The following is a 19,297-nucleotide window of genomic DNA, read 5'->3' as shown; positions in this document are numbered from 1 at the left end:
GGTAATAATATATACATCCAAATCATTTACCATAAATGATTACATTGATTGCATAAATAGTAGCTATATCCAAACTTTAGTCGTCATTCCTCGAGTGTCTCGGCGATGTCAAGTCTCGCGTTATCAGCCGCGAAATCCCGTGCAAGAAAACAACCAGGAAGCGAATGGCGGAGATTTTGATCCACCTCACGCTTATTTAGGTAGGAGTATCTGAGCACACCGTCGGTTTCCCCGCTGAATGGAACAGCTGCCTTCAGCTCAAAAACGGTGAAGGGCTTTGATGAGTCGATGTAATCGCGTCGGTGGAACCGGTAACGCTAATGGACGGATAGCCGGCGGAGAGCATCCGGTCACTGACAGCCTGCCTTATTAACTGCGGTAGGTTTAAACGTTATCATCTGCATTTTACTATCATTATGGATCGCAACACACGAGAGGACCATAAGTCTACAACCTTTTAATCGGGCGCTGTGTAAATAAGATTGATGGGTGGACCGCAGAGTTCAATAAGCGAAAACACATCTCTCATCGTGTCAAGTGAAACTACCGAGACTCCACCAGATGGACTTCAAGGGCTTAAGATGACGTTCTTCTCTAGACGACTTAAAATGAATCAAATGGTGTTAAAGTACTGCCACAAGTTTATTGCAACCGCGCTGCGAAATAGGCATACCCCAGCACTAAGTAGCCTAACAAAGTGTTCACAATAGGTCTGATAGATGGAAGTAACAGCTGTTGAGCTATTTGGATATGTTTTTATTCACTCACCATCTAAGAAGCGAAGCTGCCTGTATATTGTAATATAACAAAATGAACAAAATAAGGAACAACGGTTGTATAATGCATAGAGCCCTCAGGCCCATCCAACTCATTTTGGATGAAATGAATTGGAGTGAGGCCTTATCGTCCCAATATCATCACAAGGCACAATGGGAGAAAACACGTTAAACCAGACTCCAAAATACCACTAAACAACCGAACCAAAAGAGATGAAATTATTATGGCAGCATATTGATTGCGGAAGGAAGTCTTAAGCAGTCCCACATGGTGACTGTGCAGCCGTTTGCATACTTTCCTGCTCTGTCTCATTTCATTTCTCAGCTGACAGGCCTCTGCCTGCTGGTGAGGACTCTGCACCATTCATTCACATTATGAAGTCACCATTGATCCTTTATGTTTTTGTTTGCACATTATACCCGCGACTGCTTATTTGCAGATATATGGCCCTGCTCCTCGGCTCGCCGTAACAAGACGACGAAGCGGGCATCATGTTCCTGAAGACGTCTTTCACCAGCCTGATCGTGGGTGTGTTTGTGGTGTACGTGCTCCACACCTGCTGGGTGATGTACGGGATAGTGTACACGAAACCCTGCGACAGCCCCAAAGGGGAAAACTGTTTCACACCCTATCTGGCACAGGAGCCAAAACTGCAGGTCAGTGACGTGTGGAGAGAAGAGCGGTCGCTCTGGTGATGATCTGTGTGGTCATATACTTCAAAATCTGTGTTTATCCAGTTGAGTATCTACACTGCACTACGGCCCGATGCAGAAGGAGGACATACTTTGATCCACAAAGAGGAAACATTTGACGTCAACAGCAAGTTTGAGAGGTCAGTCGCTCTCTTGCATAGGAAGGAGAAATAATAAAAGGATGAGCCCGAGGCCTCTCTGTACTCCGATCTGATCAGTTCACTCGGATGCATCTACTTGCCGCCATACTCTGATAAACGTTACAAAACAAGGTGAAAGTAGCATCTGACCTTTCGTGCTCTTCCTCTCTTTTACCTTCAGGATAGTAAATGTCTCCCTCTCTAAGAAGACCCGCAACAATGGAACTTTATACGCGCTGGTATTCGTTCATCAAGCTGGCATCACTCCATGGCAGGATCCGCGACAGGTCCACTTGGTGGCTCAGCTCACCACTTACATGGTCCCTAAACCGGCAGAAATCTCTTTGATATCCGGAGAGGATCAAACACAGGTACCAAGTTGTCCATGTTTTCTGAATAATGGGCGTTTTAGAGTACGGGGAGGAGCGTAAGGTAACTACCTCAGTTTTATGTAGCTCTCATGTTTAAGAATACTTGCTTTTGCTTTGTGATTGAGTGTTGTCTTTTTATTACTGTCACCATATAGTTATAGTGTAGTACTTATTTTGTAGTTTTATTTCACACACTTGCTTTGTATGATGTTAAAATAGATTTATATCGTTACTTATTTGTAGCTTTTGCAGGCATTGCTATTTTGTAATACTGTTATTAATACTCAAACTTGTAGCCCCATTATTTATCAACAGATGTAGAAGTAACATTCAGACGTTTGTTTAGCAGTGCAATCGCTTTGTCCATGTGATGCCACAGGGGAAGGAAGAAGAAACCCAGCAGAAGAAACGCGGCAGTAAGCCCACAGGAGGGGCCGGAGCTGGTACCGCTTCCACAGCAGATCACCCAGTGTCCCACTGGCGCACCCGCCTGACGCTCAACGTTGTGGGAGACCACTTTGTGTTCGACAAAGAGAACGTGCCTGGAGATGTCCACAGATACCTCAGAGTGTAAGACAGCGAATACAGAAACGGAGACACACTTTGTGTTTGCCGTTACAGCCATTTGTAGACGTTAAACGCAATACATACTTGTATATTTTATTTTTCAGATTCCAAAATGGTAAGAAGATGGCTTACTTACCTCTGCTGTTTGTTGACGAGCTCAGCAACCGAGTCAAGGACCTTGTGGTAAGCTTTTACATTCAAATAAATCTGATAATTCACTGATGAAATGTGCATAAAAACATGCAACGATCCTCTGTAAGAAAATATATGGTAAATATGTAATAGGACAAAGTAACACATTAGAAAAGCTATATGGAAATATTAAACAAAAACCAAAAGTGTTTTTTGCCAAAGTCAATATGTGGAATCAATTCTGGAGAACAGTTAACTGTCCTACTACTCTGCTTTTGGATGATTACAGTCACGAGAAGCCTATTGCAATAACTTCTGATCAAACTATACTGCATTCACTGCCAGTAAATGGATGGAAATTAAAGTTGTGCGCTTAATCCCCCCCCGAATATCAGAGTTCTGAGGCAATTTCACATTAAGATTTTGAGTCTATAAAATGTATTATGTTGCTCTGTCACTTAACGTGTTAACTTGAAGACCGTGGTTGTGTTGGTATATTTGTAGGAGATCAACAGTACCTCCAAGGAGCTCCCTCTGACCATCTCCTACGACTCTATCTCTCTGGGGAGGCTACGGTTCTGGATCCACATGCAAGACGCTGTTTTCTCCCTGCAACAGTTTGGTAAGTTAATTCTCACTCTCACTCTCTCTCTCTCACACACACACACACACACACACACAGAGTCTAAACTCCTTGCACTCTTAACACCACGTATTGTCTGTCTCCTGGTGTGTGTTGCAGGTTTCACAGAAAAGGATGCTGATGAGATAAAGGGAATCTTTGTGGATACCAACCTGTACTTCCTGGCTTTGACCTTCCTTGTAGCTGCCTTCCATGTACGTCTTCCCCACCGGGCACTGCGCCTAAAACTGAACGAGTGAAACTCCACAACTCTGCATGCAATCCTGAACAATACAGTTATTTAAAGACCAAATACAGACATATCAGATGACATATAGATCTTTTTTTTTAAATTATGTAATACAAAACTAACATTGAGGGTTACAGACCATGAACTGGCGATGATCAAGTTTAGAGTGACAAATGTTTTTTGTTTTTTTTACCAGCTCCTCTTTGACTTCCTGGCATTCAAGAACGACATCAGTTTCTGGAAGGAGAAGAAAAGCATGGTGGGAATGTCCAGCAAAGCCGGTAGGTGACTTTGTTGTTCGGAAAAGCACAATACTGGCCGGCAATCAAATGAAGAACTGATTGCAAACTTAGGAAAGGTCTCAAGACTTGGCCCCAAACCATAAGTTTGTTGTGACTGTTTAAGAAGAGAGATGATGGAGCACTACTCTGCAAATTCATCAACGCTTTGATACGCTCGCTGAAAACATTTGCTGTACTAAGCGCAATCCACATGAAGCCTCCACCCGTCGTAGTAGCTTATCAGGGCGGTGATGGTGTAACGTTTACTGTTCTCTTTCCCAGTGCTATGGCGGTGCTTCAGCACAATCGTGATTTTCCTCTATCTGTTTGACGAGCACACCAGCCTGCTCGTCCTCATACCGGCGGGTGTCGGCTCCATCATCGAAGTAAGTACACACGGACCGAAACACACACGCACAATATTAACTACACAACTGCAGGCATTCTGAACCCAATGGACATGACACGTGTACGTCAATAACATTTTCATTGTCAGGTTTTATAAGAATGCATCTGGTGATTAGTGCATAATGTTCTTTATGTTTTTGTTGAAGGTGTGGAAAGTGAAGAAGGCCCTTAAGATTCAGGTTTCCTGGAAAGGAGGAAAACCAACATTCCTGGTGGGTGTAGATATGTAGATGTGTGTGCGTGCAAATAGTTGATCTTTCAACTGTTTCCTCATTAAAATTGCAAAAGCCACACTCAACAGCCATCGTAAATCAAATAAGTGGAATATTGGCTGTGTCAATTTAAATGTCAAGTTTAATTTAGTTTAATATGTCGTGTTATTTAGTGTGAGCTTTTCTTTTCTGTGGAACAGTTTGGGAAATTGGATGAATCCGAGAGGAGAACAGAGCAGTACGATACTCTGGTAAGACACAATAGACTCACATGTGCATTGGCTATTCAATATAATAAACCAAATGGAATACTGCATGTTTGTTACTGGACAAAATGGACGGGCTGTAACTGAATGCACACTTATGTTGTGTTCTTTCCTGTAGGCCATGAAGTATCTCTCATTCCTCCTCTACCCCATGTGCATCGGAGGGGCTGTGTATGCGCTAATATATCTACGATATAAGAGGTGTGTGTGCGCGTATGTAGCACAATTTTCAAAACATGTCTACTAATCTTTGACCAATCTGTCTCACAAGTTGTTATTCCCTTTTGTTTGCTGATCCTTGTTTTTAGTTGGTACTCGTGGCTGATCAACAGTTTGGTTAATGGTAAGCTTTTTTTTTTTTTTTTAAACTAATGTTTTATTCACAGTATGAAGATTGCAAGATCGTTACCTTATTGTAACATTGATTTTTATCATCTAATGGAGAATTTTTGTTTTTGTACGATTCCAGGTGTATATGCTTTCGGCTTCCTCTTCATGCTCCCTCAATTATTTGTCAACTATAAGGTCAGTTTACCATGATTAACGCGTGAGAGAGTGTGCTATGTTTTAATGAAGATGTATAATGTGCCAATGGATTAAATACAATGTAAAGACATCTACAAAAACCCGTCGGGGAGTTTCCTGGTGAACAAAGGATATGTCCATGACATTAAAAAAAACGTTACCTATTGAGAGTAAAACACCATCATAGCACCACAAGAGGTCTAAACATTTAACTGCTGCAGACGTAACAGGAGAATGTGGCTGCTGAGACATGAGATTGTTCTGATATGGCCTGGCAGTTGGCTCCACAGCATTTCACTTAGTTTATCGTGTTTGTCTTTCAAAGATCTCACTGACCGTATGTTTCATTCAACAGCTGAAATCTGTGGCCCACTTGCCGTGGAAAGCCTTCATGTACAAGGTAAGAACAGGACTCCAGTTAGTAGGTTTTTACATTTGTTTGGATTGTAAGGTTTTAATGAGAATATTCTTAGAATAAAACAAGAATTTCGTCAGATATATTGACCAATTTTCAACATTTTTGTATTTTAATGTTATGTCAATTATTTAATTGAAGTCGTTGCATAACCTACATCAGTTTTTTTTTTTGTTTTCAAACTATCAATGGATTTATATTTGATTTATTTTTATTTTTTTGCCAGGCATTCAATACCTTCATCGACGATGTGTTTGCCTTCATCATCACCATGCCAACGTCACACAGACTGGCTTGTTTCAGGGACGACGTTGTGTTTCTTATTTACCTCTACCAGAGATGGTACAGTCTCACATACACACACACACATGCTCCTTCATCAACAACAAAACACACTCAAACGTTGTCTAACCTCAAACTGTGTCCCTTCCCCAGGCTCTACCCAGTGGATAAAACAAGAATAAATGAGTATGGAGTTTCCTATGACGAAAAACCCAAAAGAAAGCCTCATAAGGACTAAAGAGGAAAGACAGGCCCCTGGCTTCCATGATGTGGTACCTACATGATCTATCTTCAGGGCACTAGGACCACTGACCGGTACGGGTCATCTGAGCTGGTTTAGTGGTCCAGAGGTGTCTGGGTCAGTTAATTGTAAATGGACCTAATAGATCAAGATTTTTGTCTTTTTCAATACCGTGCAAAGTGTTGAAAGGGAAACATCAGCTTATTTTCCATCTGCCGTCAGGAGAGGAATATTTTAGTTTTAGGGCCTGTGGCGGAACAGTAAGATCAATAAGATAACCATTCAAACTGAGGCAACAACATGGAAAAGTGTTTTTCTGATTTGGGAGAATAGCCGGCACACTGTTAACGACTATGGCAACCATGGGTCAGACATTACTCAGCTTTGCCATGAAACACTGGTGACTAAAGTGAAGTCAGCACTTCCTCTTTAAACAAGACAAAGCCCATCAAATCCCTTGTCAATTGGAACAATTCTGCTCTGTTAAAAGTATGATTTATTACATTTAAAACATCTCTTGAAGGACCACGCTAAAATATATATTTTCTAAAGTTGAATTGTTAAGTCTAAAATTTCCCGGTTCAGAATACTTTAATGAGCTCATATCTAACTACATTCATTTTCTACATTTTTATTATAGAAGTGTATTGCACCCCAACCCAGAAGAAAGTGGATTTTGCTCAGTTAATTATTACCGTTTCAGATTGAGGGCTTTTCTAGAAATGATATGACATTGGGCCAATGTCAAAATATTTCTCACTGTTAGCAATTTAAAAGTATGAATGTAGTAATGTAAAAATGTAGACAAGGCAAACCTGTTTTAACCATGGGGCTCTTTCCAGAGGGACCCTCTGTTTAACCTTCCTGTTGAGGGAGAATGGAGGGCTTTGTCAAAACGGCGAGGGGTATCTGCTAACCTGTTTTATATCGTAAAACATATCTTTGTACTTTCTATTTCACAAGCATCTAACAAGAAAAATAAAAAAAACATTGACTTCTAAACCAAAAGGAAAAGAACTGGAAATACAAAAATGTTAACTCCTTTCTGGGTTTTTGGACTTATTCCTCCACCACATAAAAGATTAAGCAAGGATTCAAAGTGCAACTAAAAGGTAACAAAGAATTAGTTATACATTTGAATGATATCACTCTTATTTTAAGAATCATAATGTACTTGCTAGCTATGTCCATATGATGGCTGCAGCATGTTACAATATACTGACTTTCATTCCACTGTAACAAAGGGATCCACTCTAGTTTTGTTATCTTACCTGCTTGAGTATTTTTTACATATCATGGCCAAGAAAATTAGTTGGTGCCAAATGTGACAATAATTCTACAAAGCTTTTTTATGTTCACCATAAATGATCCATCTGATGTTTTCAAATAGACACTGACATTATGAAGGAAACTGATAATGGTAAGACTTGAGGAAAGTATTACTACGTTTGGATTTACAGCCACATCTTGATTTCTCTGTTCTATTGTCATTTTTGTTCTTGGATAATTCTTTATTAATATTATGATATATTAGATGTGTGAACAAAATTCAAGCATTGTGTTCAAGTTTGTTTCTGTGAACAGGCAAGATTTTCCAGACAATTGCCTTCAAATGCATTTATTTAATTGTAATGATTGTGTTTTTGATTTAAATAAAATTGTCAACTAAATATTTTGTTCACAATGGATTTAAAACCTCTTGACATATTTCTTGTATACATTTTCTTTACAGTTTGGGCCTTTTAGTGAGCAGGTACTACACAAAGCATGCACAGAAACAATATTCAAAATATATAGTACCTCAAGAGGTTTGTCAGAGTGATCTATATGTATACATTTGGATGTATTTTTGGTACAACTAACTCAATTTACTTCTCAAACTTTCAGCTGTATTTAGATACAATTATTATATCTAGGTAAAATCTATTAAAAGATAAATAAATCGACTCAATTGACTTTGAAAAGAAAAATATTTGTAAAAGAAAAATATCACAAATACTGTTCTCGTATTTAATTTAGCAAAAAAATCTAAATATAAAAATGAAGCTGCACAATTTGAATACGGGTCAATTGGTTGCGTCTGACGTCACGCACGCAATGTGCGTGCTGGCGTCAGCGCCCGGAAGCCCTGACGCCGCTTATATAATGCTAGCGCCCGCCCTACTCCTTCCCTTTTCCGCTACAGGAAACTAACGTGCCTAAGGTGCTCGGTTCTTCACCAGAAGCTAAGGCCCACAATCCGGCGACTAGCACCGTCAAATTTAGGCATCCACCGCAACAAAGATCAAATCTAACATCTAAAATGGCCTCCGTATCCGAGCTTGCCTGCATTTACTCCGCTCTGATCCTCCACGACGATGAAGTTACCGTCACCGTAAGTGCCCCGGCTAATACCGGACTCCGCCAGTACGTTTTTACTTCACCCCACGAAATATTGTACTGTTGTAAAAAGCCCTGTACGATTCGGCGGAGATAACAAATACTCTTAAGATGAACGTACATTCATATTTCTGTTTAAATGCAATAATGCTGTTTAGGCGCTCAAAAAGTTGCGCCTACCGGCCAAAATGGCGGCTTGGTGATGCTGAGCCACGTTTCTGTGACAGGTCTGTGTTTTGACAACACCTGGCTGTAGTTTGGTACTCGCCACATCCTTAACGTGGCGTCTTAACCTTGCGTCTTCTATTCGCGTGACAGCTGACGTTACGCTGAATTCTTAAATCTCAACAACACAGCATCCGGGAGTAATAACGTTTTCCCGGGAACCAGTCCGGTGGTCTATGGATTAAGGTGGTTTCGACACCACTTTAGTTTGTCTGCTTGTATCTAATGGTTGTCAAAGATTAACCCGTCAGGTTAATTACATGTTGGTCATATTCTGCACAACATCCATACGAGGTGAAGACTAGCATGCGGTGTGTTAAAGATCTGAAGCAGCTGTAGCATCCTTAAATTCAAGATGCTACAACCGAAAATGTTTTAACGCAACACTTTACAAACTTGTTTCCATTGTGCATACTGATGTTAAAGTCAGTACTTAAGTATAAGTTATTAACTGCTGATGTGTTTGTCTGCAGGAGGACAAGCTGAATGCTCTGATCAAGGCTGCTGGAGTCACAGTGGAGCCTTTCTGGCCAAGTCTGTTTGCCAAGGTGAGAGAAACGCTCTTCTTTGACTCAATGTGATGGGGATGTCTGTTGCTTTCCTAATATATTTAAAGTGCTCTTTTTAAGTGACCGAAGTAATCCAAATAACGACAAAACCAACCTGACTGTTGCATCAGTAGAGACTTCGACGGTGCTCTGCCTGTTGGTCTGTGCAGCACTCGTCACTGACCTGTACATGTTGTGGTTCTGTAGGCTCTGTCCAGCGTAGACATCGGCAGCCTGATCTGCAACGTTGGAGCTGGAGGCGGAGCTCCGGCTGGTGCCCCTGCTGCTGCTGGAGCAGCTGCCAGTGCTGGAGATGCCCCAGGTAACTAGTGGTTAGAATTAACTCAAATACTGATCTGTCTTTGACTAATACAGCAATGCTGAAATGGGTCGATTTGAATGAGCTTTAACTGTAATTTTAATGCCGGGCTGTGCTTATCAGCCTCAAACAAGCACTTGACTTGATTTTGAGGCAAAGACCTAGGAACCGTTTAGTAGCTGGTGTTCTGGTCTAGCATAGCCTCTCCAAATGTAGTCCTGGTTGAGGCCTGTTAGAAGTGAGTTCCACATTCCATTTTTTTAATCTTTCCCTAAACGGAACCATCAGCTTATCATTATGTTGTGGTCATTGCAAAGAGTCAATCCTAAGAGAATTATTTTTAATCTTCTCAAACCTGTACATGCTATGAGTAGTTGTCTGATCCAGGACTTTTTTAACCATGCTGTGGCTTGTTTACTTGCAGCCAAGGAAGAGGAGAAGAAGAAGGAAGAGAAGAAAGAGGAGTCCGAGGAGTCTGATGATGACATGGGCTTCGGTCTTTTTGATTAAAAGATGTTTTTGTAAGGAAACACAATAAAAAGTAAAAGACTCCTGCCATGTCTTGTCTGTTGTCCACCAGCTACAGCCTCTGGTACAGAAACAAATCTCACCTTACACTACGCATTTAACCATGTTAAAGCTTTGGTCAGCAGGCCCAAACTCTACTGCTTTTATGACATTGATGCCATGTTTGTCCGTGTAACTGTTATAAACTCAACCAATGGTCTGTGTCCTTTTGTGCCTGCGGAGTCCATGGACCAAAAAGAAGCTGAGTGGAGACTAAAGACTCAGCATTCGCCCCATTATTTGCAGCCACAGGAACGCATTGGATGCGTTCTCTATTGTGGGAACTGTCGCTCTCTCCAGATGTTAGGCTTCATTGAGAACACGTGCATGTTCCTCATTTTCACCTGGTTGAGGATGTAAAGTTCAGCTATTTTATTACGATTGGATGTCCTTAAACATTTGGGGCTAGTCACCTTTCATTTGCAGTAATTAAGGTGCTATGCAGGTTAACATTAGCTTAAGAAAATGTAACCAAAGAACAAAGTGTTCTAAAACCAGCTGAATGAAACGCTTTAACCAACATTAACTTAATTTTCATTTACGTTTTATTGAAAGAAATAATGTTGACATCATTGTAGCGTGTCTTTTTTAAATGCCAATAGTGTGCATATGAGCATTGTGATATATGTCATCAAAATAGCATGCCAAATTTGTGGTGTTGCAATGTAAATAGTGTGTCCACTCATAAGCTCTTGCACAGCTGGATAAAACCCACCGTATTGTGTGTGTATAGCATTTTAAAGTAAAATAGAAACTGCATCCTCATAAGTTTATTTTACAGGGAATATAAACCTTTCAAACATTAGCCTTTTTTTTCTTCTATACTACAGCTATAGGAAAGGCTGTTGCAGCAACATCCGCAGCTCCCTGTTCTCTTCCTCCAAACTCTGAATCTCAGGGACGACCTCAGCGATGTCTGTCAGGACAGACCTGGCAACACACAAAGGGAAAAATGAAAACATTTGCGTTCAGAGGTTGTTTGCTTTGTGTGAGTGTGAATGTGTGTTACTAACAGGTACTGCTTTAGCGCCTTCTCTGCAGGCTCCCAGAGTTTCACTTTGTCTTCAGAGATTATATTGCCCATTCTTTCCCAGTGGGCTTCCTCCTCTGAATCGTCCCTGGTTATTTTATTCAGGCTGGCTGGGCTCTCCCTTTGTAACACCAGGAGAAACAAAGCATTTCATATTCAGAGGGAAGGACTGTTGTATCATAATTGTACCATTGAAATGAACAACCACAACACCGCGTCTGTTGCTGTGGTGATGCAAAGTAATCTGTTTAAATCAGTGCGAAGGTCTGACCTGGACTTCAGGCGCTGCTCAAGGAACATTTTTAGAGCGTGTATAATATGGTTAGGATCAATTTCAGAGGTCAAATGAGTCGTAGACTTGGTTTCCGTGTCCTCTGCCGTGACGCCGGATTCACCGCAAACATCCTGCAGGCAGAAAAGAGTATCACCTACAACCCTCTTGGGTGTCAAAGACCCTGGGCCATATTTATTCTGCTCCACGGGCCTCCTGACCTCAGTCTGATCTCTCTGCTGATGTCTGTACTTCAATAAGAACTCCGCCAACTTGGGCACGTCCTCCTCTTCGAGGCCGAACGACTGGAAGAGAAAGCGCTACGGCTGGTTGCTCGGTACTCGATGGGCACAGTGCACCGATGCATTGCGGCGCGTGAACTCACACAAAGCAGAGAGGCCAGCTTCACAACGGTCTGTTCCTCCTCCTCCAGGGGAGCCAGCAGCTTCAGCAGTTTATTCTCCACCAGGAAGCCCTGAGGTACCAGGAAGGATGGTGAAGATGCTAGTCACGTGACGTCGTAGATGAGTTGTTAGAGAAGGTGGACCAGTTGCTAATGGGCTCCTGTTGTTGAATCTGTGACAGTTTGTAAGCTCACAAAGGAACATGTTAAATATGGCTTGTATTGGCCATTAGCAAATCAAAGTGTAAAACACAGCATGTTGCGTTTTGGGGTTCATGAGCCGGGCTTTTCAGGAGAGAAACTTCATGGTGTCTGGTCTCACGGTGAAGAGACTTGTACGTTGATCTTTTAATCGTTTAAAGCGTATTTCCTTTCATGTACTGTGTGCACGTAAAGATATGTCAGCACTCGTTATGAATCGATTACTTTAAACACTTGTCAGCTTCTCTACAAACATCTGCGTGACCATCTTTTCCAATGACAGACATGGACTTGCGTCTCACCGCCTTGTCACACAGCAGCTCCAGCACATTTTTCAGCGTCGCGGTCGAAATCTTCCCTTCCTCCGCCTCGGCATCCCTCTCGCTCCGCACCGGTCCCCCTTCTCCCTCGCTGGCGGCCTCCGGCCACAGCGAGGCTCGCCCCAGAGGCCGGGCGGGACCAGAGAGCTCCACCAATTCCATGAGAGGTCGCTCCCAGGAGATACCCAGGACCTGCTCGCAGATCTGCGAGTCAACGACCAAAGCCCTGTCCGCCAGTTGCTTCACCTCCTCGTCGACCATAAGCCGCATGTCCTCGTATCGTCTGGCGTCCGCGCGGGCAAAGTGCCTGCGTTCAGAGGGTGGGGGGGGGTGGGGGGGGAGGCAGGGTTAGAAATGGAGGCGTTGCTTCACACTGACAGGAGGAGCAGGACTCACTTGATTCTCCTCTTGATGGTTTCGTATTCCTCGATGCTGCGTTTGTGGTCCTTGGATATACGCAGTGTTTTTTCTCGAAACTCTTGTTCCTGAGTGGAAGCACTACGACGCAGGATTTTAATCTCTTTCTGCAGACTGAAAGACAAAACCAGCAGAAGCTACAGAGAGTGACAGTGCGCGCGCGTGGGTTTGTGCGCGAAGGAGAAACCAATCGGCGCTACCTGTCGACCGTTTTCTTCAACTGCTTCAGATCACGTCTGTGCTCCACCGGCGTAACCTCTGGCTCCTTCAGTTTTAAAGCAGCGATCACTTTGGTGGCCTTTTTCTGTTGTTGTTCTCTCTCCAGAGCCTGCAGAGGAAAGAATGCAATGTTCGCCCACTCAAAACTAAAATGTAATTTGTGATGTTTATTCTTGGCAATGTAATCCCAATCTCGACTCTTAGATGCTTTATTATTGGTCAACGAGGCTGAATCAAATTTAGATCAACACAGAAGGAAAATGATGGCGTCATCCGGAGCATTTATCTTTTTTTTAAGGTTGCGTTCAAAAGGAGAAGCTATTGGTGTCCATCTTGGTATTTGTACAAACCTGAGCAGTCGCAGCGCGTTTTGTCATGCCACACCTGTCATTTTCCATAGCCACCATTATCTGAGAGCGATCAATTACTTCAAACTCCTCCACGGATTTCTTCCACTTCATCAACCTTTCATGCTAAAAGAAATGTTTAGAAATCATCAGAGTCAATAAGTTGAATTTAGAGATTGAGTCTGCAGGTGTGAACGCGTGATTCGGTTTTCCTTACCTCTTGGTCACTGAGTAACTTCAAGCGTTGTTGCCAGTCAGCCTGCTCTTTCGTGAGAAAGACTTCTGTTTCCTGCTGATTGACTCTCTAGACACAACCGAGACCATTAATGGGAAGGACAACAACAACATGAACAAGAAGGAAAGAGTCTACAGCCATGGTAGCATGCTGCTAATGAACTAAGGTTAGCACATTAATGCTTACCATGTACACTATCATAACATTGAAACACAAAGCACATGTGACACTGATAAAAACGTTAGTTTTCCAGATATTTATATACAATCCAAGTGCTGGAAAAATAACACATCTTGATCTGATGACGCTTAATGGAAATAATATTATTAGGGTTAATCATGAAGGGGAAATTAACATTCTTTTTCCAAATTTCATGGAAATCAAATAAAAGTCTTTGGAGATATTTTACTCAAAATGTGAACCTGATGGTGGAACTAGAAAGGAAAAGTCAGGGGAAATTTGCCATTCATCGAGCCATGCTGCTAGCAGAAAGATTAAATTATACATAAAATTGAATTTATTCTCTGTTGCTCAGTGATGCGATACGTCCCATCCAACTGATTACTGACTATAGAGAGTCAATTCTACAGCAACTTGACTGAGAATTGGCTCCTACCAATATCTGGGCCAGCTCCTCCTTGTAGGACAGTGTCATAGTTTGGATCTGATCCTCAATCCTCTCCATAGTCAGATCCAGATTCTCTTCCTGCTTCCTCAAGTCCTTTACAAAATGATCATCTCTCACTTTCAGCTCCTGTTTAGACAACACAAAGGGAAATTAACTTAATAATGGACAAGGTCTGGATGGATGGATGAATGGGTGGATGGATGCACCTGTTGCAGGTCATTCAGCAGTTTTTGCTTGTCTTTGATGACAGCAGCACATAACTGCTGCTGGTTGTTCATGGCCTCTTGGAGCTCCTGAGGGATCACCCTCTGCTTGGCCTTGGACCAGCCTCTGGTGATTTCCTGAAATATTTTCTGACTAGACTTGACATCGTTCTCGAGCCGCTCTGACCTAGACCAAGATGGACAAACGTGATGAGAAACAGAAGGGATGAAAGACCAAAGGGTGAGAATGGTGTGGCGGATGGAGAAAGAAATACTTCCCCTCCTTGTTTTTGTACAGAGCTGTTGGTTTAGGACAGGCATACACTCAGGTATGGTTGTAAAATAGATAATGAATTTTGAAAAATCACCAAATTCTCCTGGAGTCCTCCAGCTCTGTTCTTCGCATGGACTCTTTGGCGTCAGCTGCGGTTTGGACGTTGCTTACTAACGTCGTCAAATCTCTCTGCAGGTTGACCATCCTTTGAGGAAGGATTAGCTGACACACAAAAAGGACAGTTTCATTTCAGAAGATTGCTCTTGATCAAAATACTAGTTCAACCATACAACAATTTCATAACTAGATATTTTTGAAGGATCCAAGTATCACTTGATATCATGGCATAAAAAGGCAGAAATTAAACAAACCTTTTCACTTTCCTCTCCCACCACCTCCTCCTCCTCCTCCTCCTCCTCCTCCACCGGAGACTGGCTCTCTGAAGGAGCCTCACTGAACTTCTCATGGACCTGCCCAATGGGGTCTTCTCCAGTATCCTGTGTGGAGACCCTGAGGGAGAAGTCACAGTTAGCAGTTGAATAGTAAGCACCAACCAGGAGTTCAATGTTGACTTTTAGTTGAAAACGGGAACATTCTTGGCTTGGAAGCGTGTCACAGTGATTCAGTTTCAGTTCTATGTTAAAGAAGAGGTTATTGGTTACTGTGAACACAATTTACCAGAGACATGAATATGGACGGATTTTAAAGAAGTGTGGCGAGATTTTTGGGAGTGACTACAATAGGTATAAACCATTATTAGTGGTTTATTAAAGGTCCTTTAATGGAAATGGCTTACCGGGTGCAATCAAACATTAAAAAAACAACAACAAAAAAACAGACGTTGAAATATACAGGTATATATATATATATATATATATATATATATATATATATATATATATATATATATATATATATATATATATATATATATATATATATATATATATATATATATATATATATGTTGAAATTACGTCTTGTGCTCACTGGGTATGGTTAAAATCGGGTTGAAATGAGGTCTGAACGTCTAAGACCTTTTCAACGTCTTTTCAACCGGCCAAAAGTGCGTGAAACATCAACGTGCTAGAAAAGGGTACATTTCTTGATTATGTGTCATGTTGTAACGTAAGGTTGAAAGAGAGACGATAATATCATTATGATAATATCATAAACGGCTATTCGTTACGAATAGACGTTGAAAAGACTTTCACTTGTAAACCATTTTGCGACGTCTATTCAACGTCTTTTCAACCAAAATGTGCTCACTGGGAATGATTAAAACGAATGATGTGGATGTAATGTAGCTAATCATTATCATCAAATAATCAACAAATAATCCATGCAGAATGCCGGCTAAATTAAGGGGAATACTTTGGGTAAATCTAATCAATCTAAGCGAATTTCCAGGTATTTCCGGTAACGTTTCAAACTTACATGCTCCTTGGCTCTTGATTTTCAGCCAACAGAGAAGGTTCAGACTCCTCTTCTGGGTCTTTATTAACGTCCTCCATACTGAGAAAAGGCCGAACACAAGTTTCTTTCAGAAACTGTTGACGTTTAATGTTGTAGTGACGATGAAGACAAAGGGACCGGTCGGTTTGGTGAACGTTGCTATGGCGACAGAGCCGGCGGAGTGACGAGTGCCGCCTTCGAGTGTCTCTGGCATTTTTTTTTAAATGATAAAGTTGAATCAACTCTAAAAGTTGAATCGTCCACTAGCAGATGTATAGAGGTGGATGTAGAAATAATGATTACAGTACAGGAGCAACGCAGACTGGACCTGAAGTTTGTGATTATTGATACCAGATGAATGGCGTGGCGCTGCCATCTAGTGGCAGCATCATATAAAGAAAGGCGAAAATATACTGAAAGGAACATTTTTTAATACAATTTGATGGTGATCCTCTATTGCTTAAATTTGCACAATTCAAACAATACAAAATAAACAATAAACATAATAAACATAATAGAAAAATAAATGAACCGCACTGTGCAGGAAGAGCAAAAAGCCAACTGGGCTTATTTGAAGCCTCCACCTATATAATATGAGACAAAAGACCAAACGAAAAGATAATGATGTAATTGTGTTGAGTGTGTGCATCTAAAAGTAAGCATGGCTTGTGATTGTTGGGATTTTAGATTACGCCATTGTGGTAAGAAATGGGAAGTGAAACCGCTATAAATGTGTATAGAATAGCAAAAAGCAGGAAGGAATTTACACAAATACATACTCTTGCAAAACTAAAATATCTTTTAGGCACTTTTTGAAACATTTTATGTATTTTGTCGTTATGTGCGAGATCAAGAGACAGAAGTTCTTTCACTCAAACAGAAAGCTCCAAAGTGAGAATGACTGGCCAAAGATATTTTATATACTTTTAAGGGAATAGAAGTGAAAATTGTCAGCTTTCAGTTACGGTGACTAAAGCAAAAGTTTGGAAAAGTCACAAATTGGTGACCCAATTTTTCAGTTAAAAAAAAAAATACAGCCATTTTTAGCAGAACACCAGGTCCAACTGTGTGACGAAAATAAAAAAAAATCAAATCCTTCAACAAGCCAATGGCTCATGTACTGTACCTGGGTCCAGAGCTGCAGGTGGAGGAGGGGAGGGTAACGCTTTGTCGTTGCAGGAAAAACACAGGTGTAATTGAACAGTAATCGTGGCTGTTCTTTGTCCCCGATACATTGTGCAGGCTGACTGACAATTTCACTCACGTTTGGCTTGCGATGAAATGTCAAAACGGCTGCTATTAAAAGGGTTTGTTAAGCCGGTAACTGGAAATATTAATCTATTTTTATTTGTATGCACCAATTTGAAGTGGAAATATCTTTATTCGTGTAAAAAGGAAATCGCCAAATTCATGTGACAGCCAGGAGAAAATACATATAATCACAATTAAATCAAGTCATATGTTTTTGTTTGATTTCTGAATGAAATGATCTCACACAGATGCACATTATTTTAATGTTAACAGTGTTTTTATTTGCTTGGTTTAGCAACTGTACATGTGACTCCTTCCTGAGAATATTGCTCACCTCAGAGGGGAAGGAACGGTGGAATGGGACAGAATCAGAGAGGGAGAGCAACAGGAGGCTGAAGGGAGGGACGGTGACAGAGGGAGGAAAAGTACAAGGGTGACGGCGCACAAGAGAAGAGGGAATAATGTATAAATAACTCCAGAAAGAAGAAAAGAAGAAATCGCGTAGGACATGAATCCTGTACTGTACTCTATTTGGGCCACCGAACCCTCTTCTAAATAGGAAACAGAATTTCAATATTCTGAAAAGCATATTGTTGAGTGAATATTTCTGAGAAGGCGAATAGATAAGTAGGAACCTGCAACATAACTTAGAATTTGGCTTCAATGTAAAAAAAACAGCAATAAAGAATCCATGAATTTTGTTGCTGCCAAAAAATGTGGAATTTTGAACAATATAAAATGATTTCCAGGACATAATCCTTTTTTGTTATCATAGTACATTTAGCGTAGGGTTCACTGCTGTACATAACTAGGACCACCTTTGTAACAACCTCACCCAACCTCTCGCACTTGTCACTCAACCCAAATTCATCCGTCTCCTTTATTTACGAACAATTCATGCCTCAGAAACGTGTTAAAAATATAGCATTTATGTATATATACTATGCAAGTTAACTTAAAAAGTGGCCTGTGACATTTACTTTGTTCTTCCCAATACAGCTTTCATATTTCATTTCATCTCAAGATCGAGGTCTAAACAGTGAAGTTATTGACGAGCAGCTGGAAGTCACTTATTTTTGCCCGTTGAATTGAGGAAAAAGAGGAACACAGACGTACTGTCAAAGGAAAAGCTGAAAATAGTAATAGTAATAATTAATAATGATATAAAAGCATGTTTGAACAGCAACATTATCATATCATCATTATCTTCCTCGTCCTGGCTCTTCAATTCCAGTTGTTACATCCTGCATACGTGAAGACTGTTAGTTGGGTTCTTGTGGCACATTTTGGTGCCTCCAAACACCAAAATATCTCTGCAGTCCTTCAAAGCGAGCCTCTGAAACTTCTGATTCACTCTCTTCAAAGATTAAAAGTATAGAAACGACGGATTTAAAAAACAAAAAAACCCTCATCTTTGAGGATACGTGATGGAAGACAAAAGCGTTTCTCTGGATACAAAAGCAAATAATGCAACAAAAGTACAAAACATCACAATATTGAGCAAAACGTGCCCGCCGGCAGCGAGCGAAGAGAAACGCTGAGCGTTTGAAGGCGGAGATGAGGGAGCTGACTGCGTCGGTTCACTTATTAATCCGTCCGTCCCTGGCCTGAGTGCCCTCGTCCCAACAAGCTACCGCACGCTCAATCTCCACAGCAGCGCACACTAATGCGGGCGGATCATCTTGAGTCGTGATTGGTCGATGACATCCAGCAGGTTCTTGGCATCGACTGCGAGGGCGTGAGCCGCCATCAACATCTGCTTCTTGTAGTCCTTTTGTAAACTGTCCGCGGCACAGAAAACAAGGGCCGTTGAGTCAGCAGTAC

At 41.3% G+C, this 19,297-nt stretch overlaps 4 protein-coding genes across 16 annotated transcripts in view; 2 read left to right on the top strand and 2 right to left on the bottom strand.

Annotated features, from left to right (window-relative positions):
- Positions 1-104: 104 nt before the first annotated feature.
- clptm1l (CLPTM1 like) lies at positions 105-7,851 on the top strand. The gene is made up of 18 exons (XM_037474211.2): positions 105-378; positions 1,217-1,433; positions 1,515-1,609; positions 1,791-1,980; positions 2,360-2,550; positions 2,652-2,730; positions 3,184-3,301; positions 3,422-3,516; positions 3,748-3,832; positions 4,115-4,218; positions 4,387-4,452; positions 4,653-4,703; positions 4,837-4,919; positions 5,027-5,061; positions 5,188-5,243; positions 5,599-5,643; positions 5,885-6,000; positions 6,094-7,851. The coding sequence occupies exons 2-18, from the start codon at positions 1,269-1,271 to the stop codon at positions 6,176-6,178; spliced, it is 1,659 nt and encodes a 552-aa protein (XP_037330108.1). The 5' UTR covers positions 105-378; positions 1,217-1,268; the 3' UTR covers positions 6,179-7,851.
- Positions 7,852-8,334: 483 nt separating this feature from the next.
- Positions 8,335-10,203, top strand: rplp1 (ribosomal protein lateral stalk subunit P1). Its single transcript, XM_037474213.2, has 4 exons — positions 8,335-8,555; positions 9,259-9,333; positions 9,541-9,655; positions 10,077-10,203. The coding sequence occupies exons 1-4, from the start codon at positions 8,484-8,486 to the stop codon at positions 10,160-10,162; spliced, it is 348 nt and encodes a 115-aa protein (XP_037330110.1). The 5' UTR covers positions 8,335-8,483; the 3' UTR covers positions 10,163-10,203.
- A 282-nt stretch (positions 10,204-10,485) lies between these two features.
- drc1 (dynein regulatory complex subunit 1 homolog (Chlamydomonas)) lies at positions 10,486-16,441 on the bottom strand. Of its 2 annotated transcripts, XM_062558396.1 has the most exons (15): positions 16,205-16,441; positions 15,139-15,277; positions 14,862-14,989; positions 14,497-14,680; positions 14,279-14,416; positions 13,645-13,731; positions 13,431-13,553; positions 13,062-13,189; positions 12,841-12,975; positions 12,427-12,751; positions 11,906-11,995; positions 11,742-11,825; positions 11,521-11,654; positions 11,233-11,370; positions 10,486-11,149 (listed from the first exon to the last, which is right to left on the bottom strand). In XM_062558396.1, the coding sequence occupies exons 1-15, from the start codon at positions 16,279-16,281 to the stop codon at positions 11,050-11,052; spliced, it is 2,010 nt and encodes a 669-aa protein (XP_062414380.1). In that variant the 5' UTR covers positions 16,282-16,441; the 3' UTR covers positions 10,486-11,049. The 2 variants fall into 2 exon arrangements, with proteins under 2 accessions (XP_062414380.1, XP_062414379.1); XM_062558395.1 differs by having other exon boundaries at positions 11,521-11,825.
- Positions 16,442-17,728: 1,287 nt separating this feature from the next.
- Positions 17,729-19,297, bottom strand: part of ptk2aa (protein tyrosine kinase 2aa) — a 48,155-nt gene continuing 46,586 nt past the window's right edge. For all 12 annotated transcript variants that reach the window (XM_062558300.1, XM_062558301.1, XM_062558299.1 and 9 more), the window contains one exon: positions 17,729-19,254. In XM_062558300.1, the coding sequence (XP_062414284.1) occupies positions 19,137-19,254 (118 nt within the window). In that variant the 3' untranslated portion in view covers positions 17,729-19,136. The remainder of the gene's footprint in view (positions 19,255-19,297) is intronic.

This window comes from Pungitius pungitius, chromosome 17 (assembly GCF_949316345.1).
Source record: "Pungitius pungitius chromosome 17, fPunPun2.1, whole genome shotgun sequence".
NCBI classification, from domain to species: domain Eukaryota; kingdom Metazoa; phylum Chordata; class Actinopteri; order Perciformes; family Gasterosteidae; genus Pungitius; species Pungitius pungitius.
This window is presented reverse-complemented; position numbering and strand designations above follow the sequence as displayed.

Excerpts from the sequence above, each read along its gene's own strand:
- clptm1l (XM_037474211.2), top strand. The coding sequence starts at position 1,269 with ATGTTCCTGAAGACGTCTTTCACCAGCCTGATCGTGGGTGTGTTTGTG. Across the intron at positions 4,219-4,386 it reads GTGTCGGCTCCATCATCGAA|GTGTGGAAAGTGAAGAAGGC; the intron begins GTAAGTACACAC and ends TTTTTGTTGAAG. Across the intron at positions 5,244-5,598 it reads AATTATTTGTCAACTATAAG|CTGAAATCTGTGGCCCACTT; the intron begins GTCAGTTTACCA and ends TTCATTCAACAG.
- rplp1 (XM_037474213.2), top strand. The coding sequence starts at position 8,484 with ATGGCCTCCGTATCCGAGCTTGCCTGCATTTACTCCGCTCTGATCCTC. Across the intron at positions 9,334-9,540 it reads GGCCAAGTCTGTTTGCCAAG|GCTCTGTCCAGCGTAGACAT; the intron begins GTGAGAGAAACG and ends GTGGTTCTGTAG. Across the intron at positions 9,656-10,076 it reads CAGTGCTGGAGATGCCCCAG|CCAAGGAAGAGGAGAAGAAG; the intron begins GTAACTAGTGGT and ends GTTTACTTGCAG.
- drc1 (XM_062558395.1), bottom strand. The coding sequence starts at position 16,281 with ATGGAGGACGTTAATAAAGACCCAGAAGAGGAGTCTGAACCTTCTCTG. Across the intron at positions 13,732-14,278 it reads AGGAGCTGGCCCAGATATTG|AGAGTCAATCAGCAGGAAAC; the intron begins GTAGGAGCCAAT and ends GGTTGTGTCTAG. Across the intron at positions 11,371-11,520 it reads GAGCAGCGCCTGAAGTCCAG|GGAGAGCCCAGCCAGCCTGA; the intron begins GTCAGACCTTCG and ends GGTGTTACAAAG.